This window comes from Camelus dromedarius, chromosome 11 (assembly GCF_036321535.1).
Source record: "Camelus dromedarius isolate mCamDro1 chromosome 11, mCamDro1.pat, whole genome shotgun sequence".
Lineage (NCBI taxonomy): Eukaryota > Metazoa > Chordata > Mammalia > Artiodactyla > Camelidae > Camelus > Camelus dromedarius.
The window spans coordinates 14,227,712-14,244,954 of NC_087446.1; the positions used below are offsets into that span (position 1 = coordinate 14,227,712).

General features: G+C 33.1%; 1 protein-coding gene across 1 annotated transcript in view; it reads right to left on the reverse strand.

Moving 5' to 3' along the window:
- ZFC3H1 (zinc finger C3H1-type containing) overlaps positions 1-17,243 on the reverse strand; it is a 46,767-nt gene that overhangs the window by 14,179 nt on the left and 15,345 nt on the right. The window contains exons 4-22 of the mRNA XM_010988222.3: positions 16,752-16,950; positions 16,276-16,499; positions 14,865-14,988; positions 12,991-13,088; positions 11,456-11,665; positions 11,097-11,261; positions 9,996-10,133; positions 9,275-9,396; positions 8,718-8,867; positions 7,186-7,360; positions 6,817-6,948; positions 5,897-6,436; positions 5,700-5,809; positions 4,737-4,868; positions 4,505-4,626; positions 3,432-3,533; positions 3,098-3,217; positions 2,095-2,278; positions 572-758 (exon numbers count right to left, since the gene is read on the reverse strand). Of these exons, the coding sequence (XP_010986524.3) occupies positions 572-758; positions 2,095-2,278; positions 3,098-3,217; positions 3,432-3,533; positions 4,505-4,626; positions 4,737-4,868; positions 5,700-5,809; positions 5,897-6,436; positions 6,817-6,948; positions 7,186-7,360; positions 8,718-8,867; positions 9,275-9,396; positions 9,996-10,133; positions 11,097-11,261; positions 11,456-11,665; positions 12,991-13,088; positions 14,865-14,988; positions 16,276-16,499; positions 16,752-16,950 (3,234 nt within the window). The remainder of the gene's footprint in view (positions 1-571; positions 759-2,094; positions 2,279-3,097; positions 3,218-3,431; positions 3,534-4,504; positions 4,627-4,736; positions 4,869-5,699; positions 5,810-5,896; positions 6,437-6,816; positions 6,949-7,185; positions 7,361-8,717; positions 8,868-9,274; positions 9,397-9,995; positions 10,134-11,096; positions 11,262-11,455; positions 11,666-12,990; positions 13,089-14,864; positions 14,989-16,275; positions 16,500-16,751; positions 16,951-17,243) is intronic.

Consider the following 17,243-nt stretch of genomic DNA (forward strand, 5'->3'; position numbering starts at 1 on the left):
AGTTCATTTATTAAGGGATATCATGTTATTCAAATCTCTTTGTTCTAAATTTCAGTTAGCAAGTAAATAATAGATCTGACAGTAAGAATGAGGAAAAACCCATTTTTTTCACCAAATCTTTTTAACTTGGCAAGGTTCAATATTAGTATGATTTACAGATTAAGATTATTTCCGTAAATTATGAGGACAGATAATAAAAGATCAAAATGTTTCATGGCTTCCATAAAAATGTCATACAAATATACAAAAAAAATTTTTAATTATTTTCAGGTGCTTTGCAAAAAATTTACTTCACTTTGCCCAAACTAAAACTACTTAATAGGAAAGTGTAAAATGTTTTTAAATGTTTATATTTTTTCATTACCAATAAAGTGAACAACAACAACAACAAATCACCTCTTCACTAAATATTTTCTGATTTAGAGAAGAGGCTACTAGACAGCGAGAGTAAGGCTATTATTATATCTGATGCAGATAAAACATACGATCTATTAAGCTACATAGCAATATTTAAGATGACCTAAAGAATTATGGTATGTCTCACACACACGACTTTATCTTTTCTACTCACTGTCCAAAAACTTTGATAATCAGGAGCATATTCAACAGCTGTTTCACACATTTCCTGCACCTCTTCCTTGGTTCCTCTTTTTGAGAACAATCTGAGGTAATGGCACCAAATTTCTGGATTGTCTTTGTTGTTTTCCAAAGCTCGAGCCAGAACATTTAAAGCAGAATCCAGAGACTCTGAACACAGCCTACATGTTTAAAAGAAAAAGCAGGAGCATCTTTTTTTTTCCTTTAACGCTTGAAAATACTTTTAAATCAGTCTAGTCTAATAAGTCAACTTTTTAATTCCATTTTCTATTAGAACTTACCATAAGGCTAGAATAACCTATGACAAAGGGAGGTAGATCAGGATTTTAAATCACATCTGTCCCAAAAAGGTCCTGCCTTCCCACAGGCCCAACAATTCCTTTTAAAGTGGATGTTCAAGGAGCATTTACCAGACAAAAACACAGTGTTATAAAACCACTAGATTATCAAACTTCAAATGTGCTTTATGTCCATATTCAGCAATACCTTTTATGATGTGCACTGGTCTGGGAATGGGAAAAGTTAAACAATTCCCCCTCAAGGCCAGCTACTGCCAGCACAAAATAATCAAAGCTTTCAATATAATAGTTCTTTTCAGCAGTCAAGGTCTTGCTATCTCTTGGAGAAGATAATTGTCTCTCATGATCCTATTCATAAAATTATGTACAGTTTTGTTGGCCTTCACTCAGTCAATGAGTCAGAAAAGAAAACACTGTAACTTATCCCATTAACATGAAAATGACACACAAGTCAAGTTAAACAAGCCCCATGTTCAGGTATGTGTGATGTATTAGCATTCTGTAGCGCTACCTTAAAAATGTTTTTATTCCAAGTTTTAAGATAGAGTAGGCTGTTTAAAAAAAAAAACCAAAAAGTGAACTATTAAAATTCTAAAACTATAGTAACAAAAGATTACTCCTGGTAATAAAAGATTATTCTCGGCAATCCTATCAACAAGCAGGAGTTAGAAAATGCACTTATGTTATAGGAGCTGTCACTTTTGAGATAAATCACTATTTATCTTATTTGAACATATATAATACCACACAGAAAAAAGTCAATTCACTAGAATTTAGAAGTTCTTAGATAAGCTTTAAATCTCCAAATGAAAATTGACATAAAATTTAATCTGTTCCACTGTGATTTTACCATAATTTTATTAAGAGATTACGATTACTTGACTTACTAAAAAGCCCTATAATTAATTCTTAGACCACTCAGAATTTACCATTTTAACTAATACTACTTTGAAGTAAGAGTCTACTAAAGTTAAAAACTGTAGCTAATTTATTAACTATACACTAATCATGCACATAACTCAAGAGCTAATCTTAAATTTTTCTAATAGCTCTTAACCAATAAAGTGCTTTCGCCTTTGTCAAAACACAGAGATCCACTGATACTAGGAAGGAAACCTGATTATCAGAGATGAAATAAACTTTAAACATAAAAATATAAATGTGCAACAGTTTACACAAAGATCAGAAGGGGACCTACCCCTCATTTTGATTCAAGTACTTGTATGCAAGCTTGAGCCAAAGTTGTACATGAGAAGGATTTTCCAGCACACTTGCTTCTAAATTAGCAATGTCATCAGTCTCATTTGTAAAGTATCTGACATCATCTGGAGTGACAACTGTATCCAAAGCTGGAACATTTATTCGGTTCTCCGGCTGGAAGGCTATAAGGACAAGTATTATTAGCTTCTAATTTCTCTAATCCACAGACTCGAGAAAAAAATCAATTGGCCTCATCTTTAAAATAATCTAAAAATCTAAAGCTCATAGCTTTCAGGTAGAGTGATCATACAGTTTATTGTCCAAACTAGGACACTTCTAAGAGTGAAAAATGACCTCCCTACTCTAAGGGTGACATCATCTGACAATTCACATTCATTAAATTGTAAAAGAAAATTGTAATTGAAGATGATTTATTCCAATATATTGAAATTAGTGAAAAAGTGTTACATTAATGTAAATAAGCACGAGAGCATATCTGCTAATCCACAAATAGTAAACAAAATATGTGAATTTAAGATTACAGTGCAAGATATGCTCGACAGTAAGTCACTCATTCAGATACTACTTTGTTCATTCATTTGTCCCTTCATTCTGTGAGGCTACTGCACGTCAGAAAACACAGACTCCGAGATGAGATAAAACAGAACGCCTGCGCTCATGAAGGACACAGGCCAGGCAGCCACACTGCTCCCCTCTCCTCACTCAAGCAGGCTTAGCAGTATCCAAAGCTGTCACATTTACTAAAGAGTGATCCTTACGTTTACTAGACAAGGGCCATGAATACAAAACGTCCTGCAGTATAACGAGCAGTCTAGCATAAGGAAGACTAATTGCCTCAAAATGCCAAGTGGCATTACTATTTAAAAAAAAAAATGAGATAATTTTTAAGAGCTAGCAGACTACACTAAGAGATTAGTAAAGTGTTAGACAAAGATGGAGCACCACAATGTAATGATGTGGGATCTTAAATTACTTCTCACCATACTTAATTGGTCCTGTAGATTGTTCCTCATCACTACTGAAATTATTCTCTGAAATAGGTTTTCTCCAGAACTTTGGCTTCCACTTTCTTTTATCTTTGTAGGTTGTAAATGGAGGTGCTAAAGTAGATAGGAGAAGACTGTTAGTTAACAGAACTAGTCTTTCATAGTTTTGAAGGCTACCCAAACAATACTGAAAAAAGAGCTAAATTTAGTCTATTGTGTTACTCAGAAATTACTTTTTTTTTAACACACTGAGGACATAATGCCAAAAAATGTGCTCTCCTAAACTATAAGGTCCTTTTGAATGAGAGACAGACATATATATACTCACTGTGGCCTTTACTTTCATTGATATTGCTAACAAGGAGAACAGCCATCTGGTCCATTGACATTCGATCTTTGTTTACTCCAAAAAGTTTCTCAACATATTTCTCTGGAATTAGAAAAATGCTATTGTCATAAAAAACAGGGTTTACAGACATGAGGCTAATTAAAGAGTATGAAGAGAATAGCTTAAGAATTAAAGGTAAGTAAATGATACTAGTCAAAAACATCTATGGTCTTCTAAAGGACAAGGCCTACATTATCTTAACTTCTGCAGTGAATCCTACCATTTCATGTACCCAATTTGGGCTTTAAAAAAAAAAAGTATTTCCTGAAAGATACTAAACAAGTAAGTGAAGATTAAAGTCTCAGATTGGCACTGATTAAATAGATTCAGTGACACTGTAATCATTCTAGGTTGTGATAAAACTGAATTTAATAAACACCAAGTCCCTTACTTCCAAAACACTTATGGTTTAAGGCACTAAATCTGGGGAAAAGCTTAACAGTATTTAATCACAATATCTGACAGTAATCTACGCTTTCTACAGTGTCAAAGTGTAAAAAGTCCTTTTTTATTCCACTGTAGAATTTGAAACTACAGTCATCTCAACTTCTACCACCCTCCTCTATTTTTGAAAACAGTAATAAATAAAAACAGGGCCTATTTTTAAATCACTGGTAAAATTTCTATACAACTATGTTAACATATTCTTCTAAATAAACTGAAACATTTAGAAGAGCTCCGTCAAAAGAACTTTCCACAGTAATGGAAATGTCTTATCTGCACAGTCCTACTGGTAAGCACTTACCACCACCAAGCTCAACAGCGGCTACCGAGCATTTGAAATGTGGCTAGTGCGACAGAGGAAGTAAATTTTCATTTTAACTAACTTAAATTTAAAGACCAACATATGGCTAGTGACTACTGTACTAAACAAAGCAGACCTAGATAAAGTGTCATAGATGAATGCACTGAATTCTTACAGCTATTTGAAGATGTCAACAACAATGGAATATAACAGTTTTAAACTGCCTAAATTCAAACTGTCACTTGGGAAACAAGAGGTCTTTAAAAACCTGCTGCAGCAGCAATTTCTTCATCGGTGCTTGTCTCTGAGCAACCAATCAAAGACAGATTATATGACAGAATGTCCTGGAATAGCTGTTTTCGGCTAAGTGTATAGTCTTGTGTATGCTGCCTAAAATAAAATAACAAGAAAAGATAATCATATATATATATATATCTTGGAGCTAAATAACCAAGACAGTCTTTTAAATTATAAAATGTTCACAAATAAGAACTACTTACCATTGACAGTCATCATCATTACACGTTCCTGTTAAATCAAAACGGCAGAAACACTGATCCGGTTCGATCATATTACTATATGATACTGAGCTTAGGGGAAGTTTTTCCTTGGTTCGATAGTATGGACTAAATCTAAGGAGAAGAAAGGCAGACAGGCACATTATGATGCTCAATAAACATTCCTTAGAAAAATTCTTTTTAATTTTTCTCTTCCTCAATCCAAGTTTCTACACTTTGAGCTTACTATTTATCTACTTCCTTAATATGAAAATTAACTCTAGAAAACAACTAGAATATTGAGTGATGGGGACAAGTTACTTTTACACCCAGGACATAAAATACCTGAAATAGAAAATGAAAAACAAAAATACCCTGTATTTTAAAAGTAGTGTTTTCTCACCACATGATAAAATGCTATACAATACTGGTATTTCTTGCACACATCACCAGCCAATCAAAACACTACAGAAAAAGTCTATACTACCCGATAGGTGCTTTGCAATTTTATGACTAAATCATATCAATTCAACAGCTTCTGGAAGTCTTTTAAAAAGACAAACCTCCCACGAAGTTAATCATCTGAAAATGTCAAATCAATTTATGAAAGCTGGCCAATGCATTCCTTAGAGTAACAGTAAAACTAAAAAAATAAAAATTAAAAATTCTCTAAGATGCCAGTTATTTTCATAAAATCTTCCAGAATTTTTCACAGTTCCACAAGTAGCCAGAAATTAGGATCTGGTAAGAATTAATAAGCCCAGGAGTGAGTTAGACCAATCACTTCCTATTTGGTTCAAGTCTGACAACAAGACACGTAATTTCTATATTCCCTGAAAGAATAAGTCCACTCTTTAGTGGCCATGATTCAGTTTTTTTCATCGTCATCAAACATTCAAGGATGAGATATCATTAAGAACAAGAAGCAATCCTGAAACTCAAGCTTATTGAATCTTTCTTCTATACCTGTAAGACTTAAAAACTAGAAGGGGACTATGGTAGGGTCTAAATGGACATGGCTTCACTTCTGCTGCTTTACTCTGTGCTGTCACAAAATCCACATCCACCGAAATCTCCTGGAAGAGAAAATAATACCTTCATAAGGCAAACAGGGCTACGGTGAATTCTATAGATTTTATGAAGAATATGAAATGTTCGGTTACCTGACCACACAAAACCTTGTCTGTAATGCCTGTGGTGGTTTTTAAAATCAGTTGTTTTAAGCTGTCAGCTTTTAAATATAATTTTTGCAATTCACCAATTTTTAACCCTAGAAAAAGTTCTGGTTTTTCAACTGTACTTTTAGGTTTGGTTATACATTCTTTGTTAGGTGTATCAGTGTGCTTAAGGTTAGGCTTAGTAAAAGAATTGGATTCTAAGAAGGATCTTCTCCGTTCTCTGTTTGAACCAGACAAAATCTCATCATCAATATCATTTTCCTCCGTGTCCAGACTTAATTTATCTTGAGTCAGATCATGAAGTGAAGGTTGAGGTAAAGAAAATTCAGGTTCCTCTTCCACAAGTGGAGCGATATTTTGTTGTTCCTTTGCTTTAAGAGCCCTGGCTTCTTTTAGTTTCTGAATTTTCAGGGCATATTCATATTCAAGCTTTTGTAATCGTCTTTTTTCCATAGCAATTAGTTCTGCTGAATGCTTTCTTGGACTTGATATTGGAGAATTGTCCAGTCTCATCATTTTGTTTGGCTGGAAGAAAAGATGATACCAGTATTTTATATTCCTATGATTTTATAAACAATTTTTGGTAAGATAATTATGCTATCCCTACAATACAATGCCAACATTATAAAACTAAATCAATAATGAGAATACAAGTTTCACAAATGCGTCCAACAGTTTTGCTAGTTAATCTATGATGTACAAAAAACAAACAAACAAAAACCCAGTGAAAATAAATTTAAAAACAAGCTTCCAAAAATGTGGATGTCATTTAAAAACAAAGCTTTAATCTTATTCTCTTTGAATATGCAGAAAGAAGTTTGAACTTTTAAAACATCTCTTACCCTCAAAAGTATCTCTAAAACCTTCCCATTTCCAAAAATAAAATATTTCTATAAACAACTTACTCCAAGGCGATCCTGTTCCAGTTTACGTTTTCCTATCTCTTTACTAGCCACTGCCTTTGCCCGAGCAAGTTCTTCTCCATACTTCAGAGTCAAAGCTTTCTTAATTGTAACACGTTGTTGAACTTTGTGAATCTAAAATATAAGGTAATTCTGCAAATGTAAATCTCGGGAGAGGAAATATCTTCTTAAACATAGTAGCTTTAGGGTATTCAACTGAAAATTAAAATACGCTAATAGTAGGTCTCAGTGGAGAATAATATATAGGTTACACATTATGATGGCTTTGGTTTATGATTTTATTAAAAATTTGGCCTAAAAAAATGTGTAGCAAACATGAGACTATATTTTCATTTAAAAAAAGAACATTACTTGTTCCTGAAGCTTCTTCAAAAACATTCTGTTGACACTGAGGATTTTCTCTGTTGCCTGAAGCTGTTCTGTAAGTTTTGTAATTTTTGTTTCAGCATTCCGAACAGATTCTTTTTTCTTGGCTTCTTGCTGTACTAGATTCTTTAAAACAGATTCATCTTTCATCAAGAGAATCCTAATTGGGAAATAACAAAATTCACACTGTTTTTCTAAACTAGTGGACTAACATCATAAGAATAAAAAACTTAAATAGTAGTAGCTCATTTTTAAAAATACACTTATGATACACAGGTGAGTATTTTAGTGGATAAGCATTTTCATATTCATCAACTGTGTAAGTTTTCAGATAGATACTGTTACATTTTATGAAAGCAGCTATGAGCCTGATCTTAAAAAAAAAAATCATGTGTCTGGGTAATATGAATTACAGTTGAAAAGCTATTAATAATAAATGTTCAATCTGGCCCTATGTGACTTCTGACGAATGAGGACTTAAGACAGAAAATTGCTGTTTAGCTTCATTTATAATGCTAATATACACACAAATAAACATCTTATAAACATCATCAAGCACATTTAATTAACTTATAATATCTATCTCAATTTTATCTAAAGCAAGGCAAGGAAGGGGAAAAGGAAGTCTAAATTTTTTTAAGGCAGTCTAATTTTTAACTAATCAACAGATGTAAAGTTTGAAACTGAGAAAAAAAAAAAAAACAGGACAAAAAGACAAATTTATGGATGTAGATTTTCATCTTTTCAACTACTAAATACTATGGTTAAAAAAATGAAGCATCTTTTGCAGAAAGTTACCATATTTCAACAGTCACAACTGACATCTAGAATGAGTCATAAAGACAGAGAATATGTGATAGAGAGGATGGGGAGTACAATGACAAAGAATTTTCTAAAAATCTTTTCATCTCTTACAAAAGTTACTAAAGAAATAGAATCTAAATGAATTTAAACTCTTTTAAAACACATACAATACCATTTCTCATTGATAATTTTGGAGATTTACGGTCACCATAATATTTTATCTATAAAGAATATTTTTCAGAGCTCTAATATCAGATACATCTCACCATTACTGCACATCAATTTTTATAATAACACCGTATTTGATCATGTCTTACTGAGGAGACTGAGTAATGACTATTTCCAACTATCAGGTCCATCTTTTACAGTAAAAATGTGCTTCCAATAAAGGTATTTCAAAAAACATGCCAGAGGTTTTAAAGAAAATTTCAAAATGAGGAGTTTCATAAATGCTTTTCGCAATGAATAAGCCACAGATAAATCTGAAGGGGAAAACTCTCCTTTGAATCCCTGATATTCTTATTTAAACAGAAATACTATTACTTTATGTAAATGTACAATTCAACAAAATGACAGCCTTCTATAACTCTAAGTAAAAGAAACTAGCAATTATACAGTGTACTTATTATTACTGACACACACCAGAAAAATACATCCCTCTAATGCAGGAACATTTAGATACATGCAGTATTTAATTGGATGATAAGACTCACCTATGTTTTTTAAGTTTTGCTTCTGCATCTGTGACCTGCTTAGTAACCATTGCTATCCTGCCAATCCCATCAATCTCCGTATCAGAGTTTGCTGGGGATGATGGGCTTGTCTTCAGCTGATCTGATTTAATCAAACGCTGTTTCTCACGACTGAAATAACCAATAAAAGCTGATAAACTATATCAAAGAACAGACTGAAATTGTTTTTCTTTAAAGATGCTTCTATTTCATAAAATAAAAATATTAACTAAGTGACTAACATACTAACAACACCCATGATGACCAATATGCATGACCCAAGTTGACATTCAAAGTTCATAGTGTAGTTCTCCCTAACAGCTTTTACCCTTTTCTAAGCTGTTTTTATCTCAGTGCTTCACTGTATTCAAGTCTACAGATGATCATCTGGCTCCCCCTCCTGTGCAAGTTACAAAAACATTAACTCTGCATCTTGGATAAAATCACCATCTTCATTCCCCAATGCCAATAAACTGTATACAGAGTAAGCACTGAAAAAGTACATATCTTTAAAGCTAATTACATAAAATGCCACTTACTTGGCAATCTCTTCCTTTAACAATCTATATTCAATCTTCTTTTCTTCAGGCAAAGCTTCAGGTGTTCGCATGGGATCATTTTCTTTTTCAGATTTTGGAGGTACTTTCGGCTTTGAAGCTTGCTAGAAAACATTTGAAGTCAACCAATCAACAGCTTTCATAATCCCACACTAAGATCCATGTTTTCTATTACCCTTGCACATTTATATACTTTTAGAAATAAATGAGTTTCTTCATCATTATTTTCTATAACTTTTTAAACAAAAATGATGCTGGTCATTAAACCACCAAATTAATTAATTGTACAAATCCACTAAGTGGTTAAGACCTACAGTTTGAAAATAACTGAACTAAACCATATCTAAACAACAGCTGCAATTAGGAATAGGGATAAAAGTTATACTTAGATCATACACTTAAATAAAAAAACTATTTTCTGACAATGTAATTCCAAAACAATAAATTTCCTTAGTGCAGAGGACAATTATCTACACAGGTTTACTATTTTGAAGAAGGGAGTTAGTCAACTGGAAACAAAAAAAGGGGATTTTTAATAGTTATATCTATCTAAATTTATATACACTTCATTATACAAAGTCCTAATAATACAAACTACTTTAAAAAATCTAAAACTCTGGTGTATAATTTTCAGGGGGAAAAAATGAACTTTAATGACTATCAACAAATCACTTTTCTTTTCATCTTTCATTGCTAAGCTTACCTCAGCAGTTCGTCTTGCTTCTTTAATCATGGACTCCAATCCACCAAAAACACTATTGGTTGACTTTGACGCCTCTCCATCAGATTCACTATCATCTGAATCATTTAGTGTTACAACCACTGATTTATGTTTTGGAAGCTGCAAAGACAGTGTATTTGTTATTCTTGATGATGAAAGTATCTCTATCCTCTTCTTGATACTACCACAATTACCTTGGACAAGTCACTTAACATGGTCTTGGACAAGTCACTTAAACTCTTTGAATTTTAATCCATAAAAACAATGGGTTCCAAGTAGCTAGTCTATGGTTCCTTCTGTTTATATTGCATTAATTGATTTTCCCAACTCCACTAATACTGGTTATATACCAAAAATCTAAAATATTCTATATTCTCAGTCTTTCTGGACACTACTATATCATCTTCTTCATCATTAAGTTTTATTTTCTCTAACTTTCTATGAAGAGCCATAAGGCTATCTAAATTAACTTCTTAAAAATCAAAGAAAAAATTAATAATTCTACATAACTATTAACAAAACTTTTTGGCTTTTGTGGTCATCTATAGAGGATAAGTGCCCAAGGTGGTTTACCTAACAGAGGCAAGATTTCATCTTGGGTTTCCTTCATTTACTTTACTTTGAAGCCATTAGAAAACAAGGTAGAAAGAAATTGTCATTTTAATCTCCTTAATAAATATCAATAAACATCATAAATTTTTCCATTACAGAATAGTCACTAGTTGGAAAAATATGAGCAAAGCATAAACAAAGATGGGAAAAATTAAAAATATATAATTTGCTAAAATTGGCTCTAGAATAGACAGAAAATCTGAATGGATCAACTTATATAGAACAAAAATAGAGGAAATGGCAGAGGGAAGAATACCACTCTGATGAAAATAATGCTTCTCCAAAAACATTATCATAAACTACCCATTTTCAAGTGAGGAAGCTCCCATTTCACTATTAATACATAACAAATAATAAGTATGTTTGTATTAAATAAACTATGAGGTGAGGAATAAGACAGCAAAACTGCATACAAAGCTTCTCACAGGCTGTTTGTATAAGAGTAGGACTAGTTATTTTGTTTGTTTTTACCGAGATCACAGTTCGTGGAAGACGAGGTCCTCTGTGAAACTTTGGGTTCTGTATCCTAGGCTGAGATACTGTGTTAATACTGACTATTGACAGATTGCTTCTTGGCACAGACTGTGAACTGTTCAGAACTGGAGGTGAAGGTGGGTCACTATTACTGGATGTTTCCTAAATAAAGAAGAGACAGATTTAAGCATTTTTAAATGAAAAGAAATTTCTGTCACCTTTTAGTCTTGAGCAAATTAGTATTAGACTTATCCCTACTTAACTGAAAAGACCAATGAATCCCAGATTAGCAGAGAAGAGGGCTACCTAAAACTAAGCTCAAGAGCACCACCTAGAGGTTCAGGTACCTAAATTACCTCTGGCTTGAAAGCTCTTTTATTCGCTAGAGATTTAAGTAGCTCTTCTCGAAGCAGCATTTCTTCCTCCTCTTCCTCATCTGCAAAGGGTGGTTTTGGAGGCTGTTCTGGATCTTCAGGTGGAAGAGGTGGTAAAGGTGGCAGAGGAGGTAGAGGTTCAAGAGAAACACACAAGCCTTCCACATAAGGCTGGCTCAAAGGTGGTATAGACTAGTTATTGTTTAAAAAAGAAAAAACAATAATTACAATGCAAATTTTACCAATTCCAAACGTTTATCTCTAGAGTAACATTAAATTAGAAAAAGGTAAACTTCAAGTTACTACTTTAGCTGTAACCATACGTGAACTAAGTATACTGTAAATCTCAGAACTAACCCAAATTCAGTATTTAGCCATGAAAAAGTGTGATTTTTACAAAAATATAAAAATCAATGATATTTGAAATATTTATCAACTTCAAGGTAAGTATACAAACTTCTCCATTCCCGTTCTAATCTTCATTTAGCATTCTAACGGAGAAATCAAATTTTACAGGGTTTATCCCCCTAGACAACTACCTGAAACAAATAGATACTGCAAAATCAGAAACACATGATATTTAAGTAAAAATTAAAAATTAGGAACCAAAGTGCTTCTGGGAATAGTTCAGAGTATCTTAAGAATTAAGTGTCAAAAAGAGTCACCACTACCCTGGTAAATGGCTTCTTAGAGGCTATCCATAGTTAACTTCACCCAAATCCCTCAATTTGCATATATTTTTGCTCTAAAGGCTTTCCAGTGTTTCTCTTGGCATTTAAAACAGTTCAGGAAAGAAAGAAAAAACATTTCTGTCTCACTCTCTGCTCTAATATTCCCTCATCTTAAATTTCCTAGGAAGACACCAGATGTCTACCCAGGAACTGTGAAATGGCAAGGTTCCCACGAACCTCCTGAGAGAGGTCAGTTTGGTCTCTAGGTTCTTTCAATCTAGAAATAACTTCAGAACTTTTACTTTGTGATTCCTCCATTTCCTTTTATTTTTTTCTTTTTTTTCTTCTTTTTTTAATAGGGACTGGGAGCTCTTCAAAAAAGAAATTTACTTGCATAGACAATGCTTTTATTTTACTGGATTTTCAAATTAAAAATAACTGTATATGTCAAAAGAAGAGAAATGAAAAAATTTCTAGAAGACCCTTAATGCACTTAAATCCTAATTCCCTCCTAAAAAAATTCAGAACAGTAGATAATCTAATCCTGCTTTGGAAATTTTTCTGAGGCACAAAGAGAAGAAAGAAGGAAACATGCTAAGTACTGAAAGTCAACATGAGATTAAAAATTAGCTATGAAAAAAATCTACCAAATGTATATTCTGTTAATAAATAATCAATTGTTTATTCCACAGATTTCACAGCTATTAATTCTGGTAAGCAATTATGATTTTTTTACACTCTCTTCAAATCTAACCATTAATTAATTACATGCCAGCTTCTCAAAACAAATTAGAATAGACACAAATCAACAAAATTTTCTTAGAAATTATATCAATTCTCACTTACAGAAACCTGAGGTGGCGGAGGCAAAGAAATAGATGGTGCTGGAGAAAAATACCCCAGTGAACATTCAGAGAAGAATGGTGGTTGCACCGGTGAAGGAGCTATTAAAAAAAAAAAAAATGTAAGAATTTAATAACAGAAATACTTCAACAGAAATAAATTTATGATGTTTGAAGAAATACAACTGCATCAAGATAGAGTCCAAGTGAGTTTTAGTAATCTGCAGTAAAATCTTTAACCTCCATGAGACCACCTCCACTTACTTAAAACTATATCATCATATAGTCAGCCATCCTCTTAAACTGACACTTAGTCCCTCAAAACTCTCTGCTTTGTTCTACTTTTCACCTGATGGTGGCAACAGGGAATAGAGCAGGAAAGGCAAGAAAGATACATTTTTAAACAAACATACTTTTTAAGAACTAATAAAAGAAAAAATTCCCCTGAATCTGCATACATGTCCCAACCATAAGAAAACAGTGATGTGGTGACCCCATTCTTCCCTTCATACTGAGCAAAGAAAAGTGAACAAATGGACTATTTTAATTGGATAGAAAGCAAACAGGACTAAGAATGAAAAGAATTACCTACTGTATTTAATCATTAAAGTGTACATTTTTCCCATTTTAATAATTCTGAAATAGTTATTGATGAATCTCAGTTAAATTGTTAGCATTTCTTCTTCCTTTGTAGCAGATAAAAATAATCATGCATTTTACCTTCAGTGGTTTCTTAAGTGAAATATAGCAGATTCAAAGACTACCCTTGTAACCTAGTAACCATATAGCCTTAAGGAAAATTAATGTTTCCTCTTTGTCCCAGTTGTCTCTCACGTCAATATGGATATTAACCATATGCCTTATAAGGGGCTGACTTGTGGCCCAAGCGATATTATTTATTACACACTGGCCTTTATTTAAGGATTTTACTTCTTAAAAATGTAAATATCTGTAGTGAATATGGTAAAAAGTTAAAATTTACAAAGCTGACTGAAGAATCCATTCTCTGCATAATAATTTTTTTACAAAATGCTTTTAAAAGGGTAGACCATGAAGTTATTTTCTAGAAAGAGTAATAATAATATCGTCAATACTTGGGAACTACAATGAATCCTCTCCAAGAACCTGAAAATAAGAAAATTAGATTGACCAAAAAGAATTAAATTATGAAATCAAAATATAAGATTATTAAATATGAGCCCAAATATAATAACCTGAAAACGAGCACTTTTGCTAAAATATTACCCAAGTCATACAGATTCTGTCTTCTCTCTAGACACATTAAAGTGGGTTTCTAGTTTGCTCTCACAGCCAATCATCCCTGAATATCAACCAAAGCAAGTCTCTAGCCCTCAAGGAGAGTCAGATCCTGAAGTGCACAATCTAACTGAGGTACAGCCCAAACAGTTCTAACCAGCTGTCCTGAGACGCCACTAGTACCACTTCCCGTCTCCATATTCCTGCAAAGCATCATCACTGGAAGGCAGAAGGAAGCCCAAACACAAGAAAGATCCCTTTTTTTAACTAAAGCAAAGATTGTCTTAGATATAAAGATCCTTAAGAGGTCAAAGGTTTGTTTTTAAAGCAGTGTTCTCATCTTTCCCACAATCTACACTTTTTAGATCCAACAAATAATCATACAACACTGCCTTTTTATTAAAATGCTATCTAGAAAGAAATACCTGTAAATAAAGGTTAACATTGACACATTTGAGGTTTGCTCTTGAAGTATCTGTAACACCAAATGATGCCTGGTTGTACAACCCACCAGCAAATCTCACTTTCACTACACATTTCCTTCAAGGTTCTAGGTAGCCTTGTGACCATTTTCTATTTAGTGATTGTGAATACGCAAATGTTTAAAGTTCTAGCTCATACCTGGAGAATTGTTTTCACTATCTGTATCCATAGCAACTTCTTCATAGTTATCATACTGATAAATGCCTCCTCCACCATCAGTAGGTTGCTTATCTAAGGATCGTCTCAGGTCAGGATCTGAAGACTAAGTACACAAGACGGTTTTTTTTTTAGTTTCACATTTTTCTGTCTTAGTCTATTCTTAGGCTAGAAATTATAAAACAATTAATAGTTAGCTTTTATGGAACAGTATCAAAAATCATGGTGATCCAGTTAGAATGTCTATCACATCTGATTTGGGAAATTCAATATATATAACAGATACACTGTGGTGGACATTTTACAACTATCTGACAAAACGAAGTGAACAAGTACTATATAGAGATGAAATCCCCCATAGCGAGCTGAGCTACTAAATAATCAGCTATTCCTCTAGAAAATGACACCAATGACACCAAGGTCATAAATAGTAATGCTCCTTCCCTGCAAGTTAAGAAATCAGATAAGCAAATTCAAGTTTTACACAATCAAAACCATGTTTAGAACATTGCCCAAATAATCCAGTAACATTTTAATTATCAATAAATTAATGATAGTTGAAAACTGAAAAACGTTTGGTCACTATGCTTGTGTCTTGGCTTTTTTTGGTTTTTTGACTTTTTACAATGTTTCACTCCTAGACAGTTCATAACAAACTGAAAACTAGCAAAACCTATCCAGAGGGATATAAGAGTAATGTGCAAATATAATACTTCTCTAAAAACAAAAAAGATTCTATTGAAGTGCTTCCTGGAAGTTCAAAGTAAGACTACTTACAGAGTTCATAATTCTGAAATTTGTCAGTGGTAATAGCACTAGATCAATATTAAATCTCCAGTTTACTTCCTGACACCATCCATAAAAGAAAATTTCTCACTCAGTCATTATCAATGACTTATAAAGGCTCACAAATGCTTGATAACTACATAAATTAGCCACATGCACTAAGGCCATTACTACATGATGATGTAACTTTCTTTAAAATAGTTTATACCAATTCATCATGGCACATTTCTAATTCTACACCACTCAACAATGAAAAACTAATGAAATTCTGCCCCTATACTTAGGGAATAGCCATTTTTAGAACAAGTCCTCACTACAATTCAATAATATTACTTTCTTCTATAATAGAAAGTGATGAAAAAGCTAAAAGCAGGCTTTGCTAACTATAATTTTAACCTTTCATTTCTATTTCTAATACCTGAAACTATAAAAAGGACACATTCCTAAGTATAACTCACCTTCCCTTCTCCCCCAAAGTTATTTATATAATGAGCTCTCCAAACAAAAGCCCTTAGTATTTTTTCTCAGTTGACTGATTTCATGAAGTAGGACTATAAAGACACTGAGATTTGAGCAATGTTTTGATGTTATATTTTGAACTCCTTACTTTACTTCTCGATCTCCTCTTTCCACCAACCAATTTCATGAATCGATTGTACTGCTCTTCCTGATTTGAGAGATCTCGAATTTTTCTGATTTCTTCTTCTCTTTTCCTTCTCTCTTCTTCTTCAGCTTGTTTCCGCTGATCCTCCTCTTTCTGTCTTTCCTGTTCCTTTTGTTGCTGTAGTTTCTTCCATGCCTTTGTTTGCTGCTTCCTCAATGCTTGTTTAGCTTCAAGTGAAAAATACAGAAACATCAGTATCTATTAGAGCTGGAATTTTCTAGAATATGAAAGAAAACAAGAGCTTTAACAATTATTTTCATTAACTCATATATACAGCTGCTCCTCTAAGGTCTATTTACATAGGATTGTTTATATAGGATTGCCCTGTAATTCCCCAACTCAAAAAACTTTCTGAATTAAAATCTAGAAACTATACTGACATATGAAATCAATTAAAAGAATGTAACAGAAATGATCACCTGTAGTGCTAATTTTTTTGGCCGAATGTGTTTTTGTGCTGGTTTTAACTTTTTGCTGCACGGTTTTCGTCTTCGTCAGCTTTTCTTTGCTCTCTTTCATCACCTGCTGTTCTTTTTGTTGCCATTTTTTACTGGCTGACTGGAGAGCCAAAAGACGAAGCTGCAGTTCAGACAGCTCCTCTTCATCTTCACCAAGTTTCTTTAAAAGAAAGAGATGCCATTTAAAAATTCTACTATTCGACCTTAAACATATTACCAAATCAAATCTTCTATAAGATTAGAATTTAAAGTTAGCTTTAAGGCAAGTATTTAAATGGTAAATATAAATGAGGAAACAATAACTTAGCCCTACACTCTAATGAATCAGTTCCTATCATACAAGCAGAAGACCGATATGTGGAGAGCATGTGTATATATGTAAGTGTGAAGGGTTGGGGGTGGAGTGGGGGGTACAACTGATGGAACAGAATCATGGGGGGAAAAAGTTAAGGG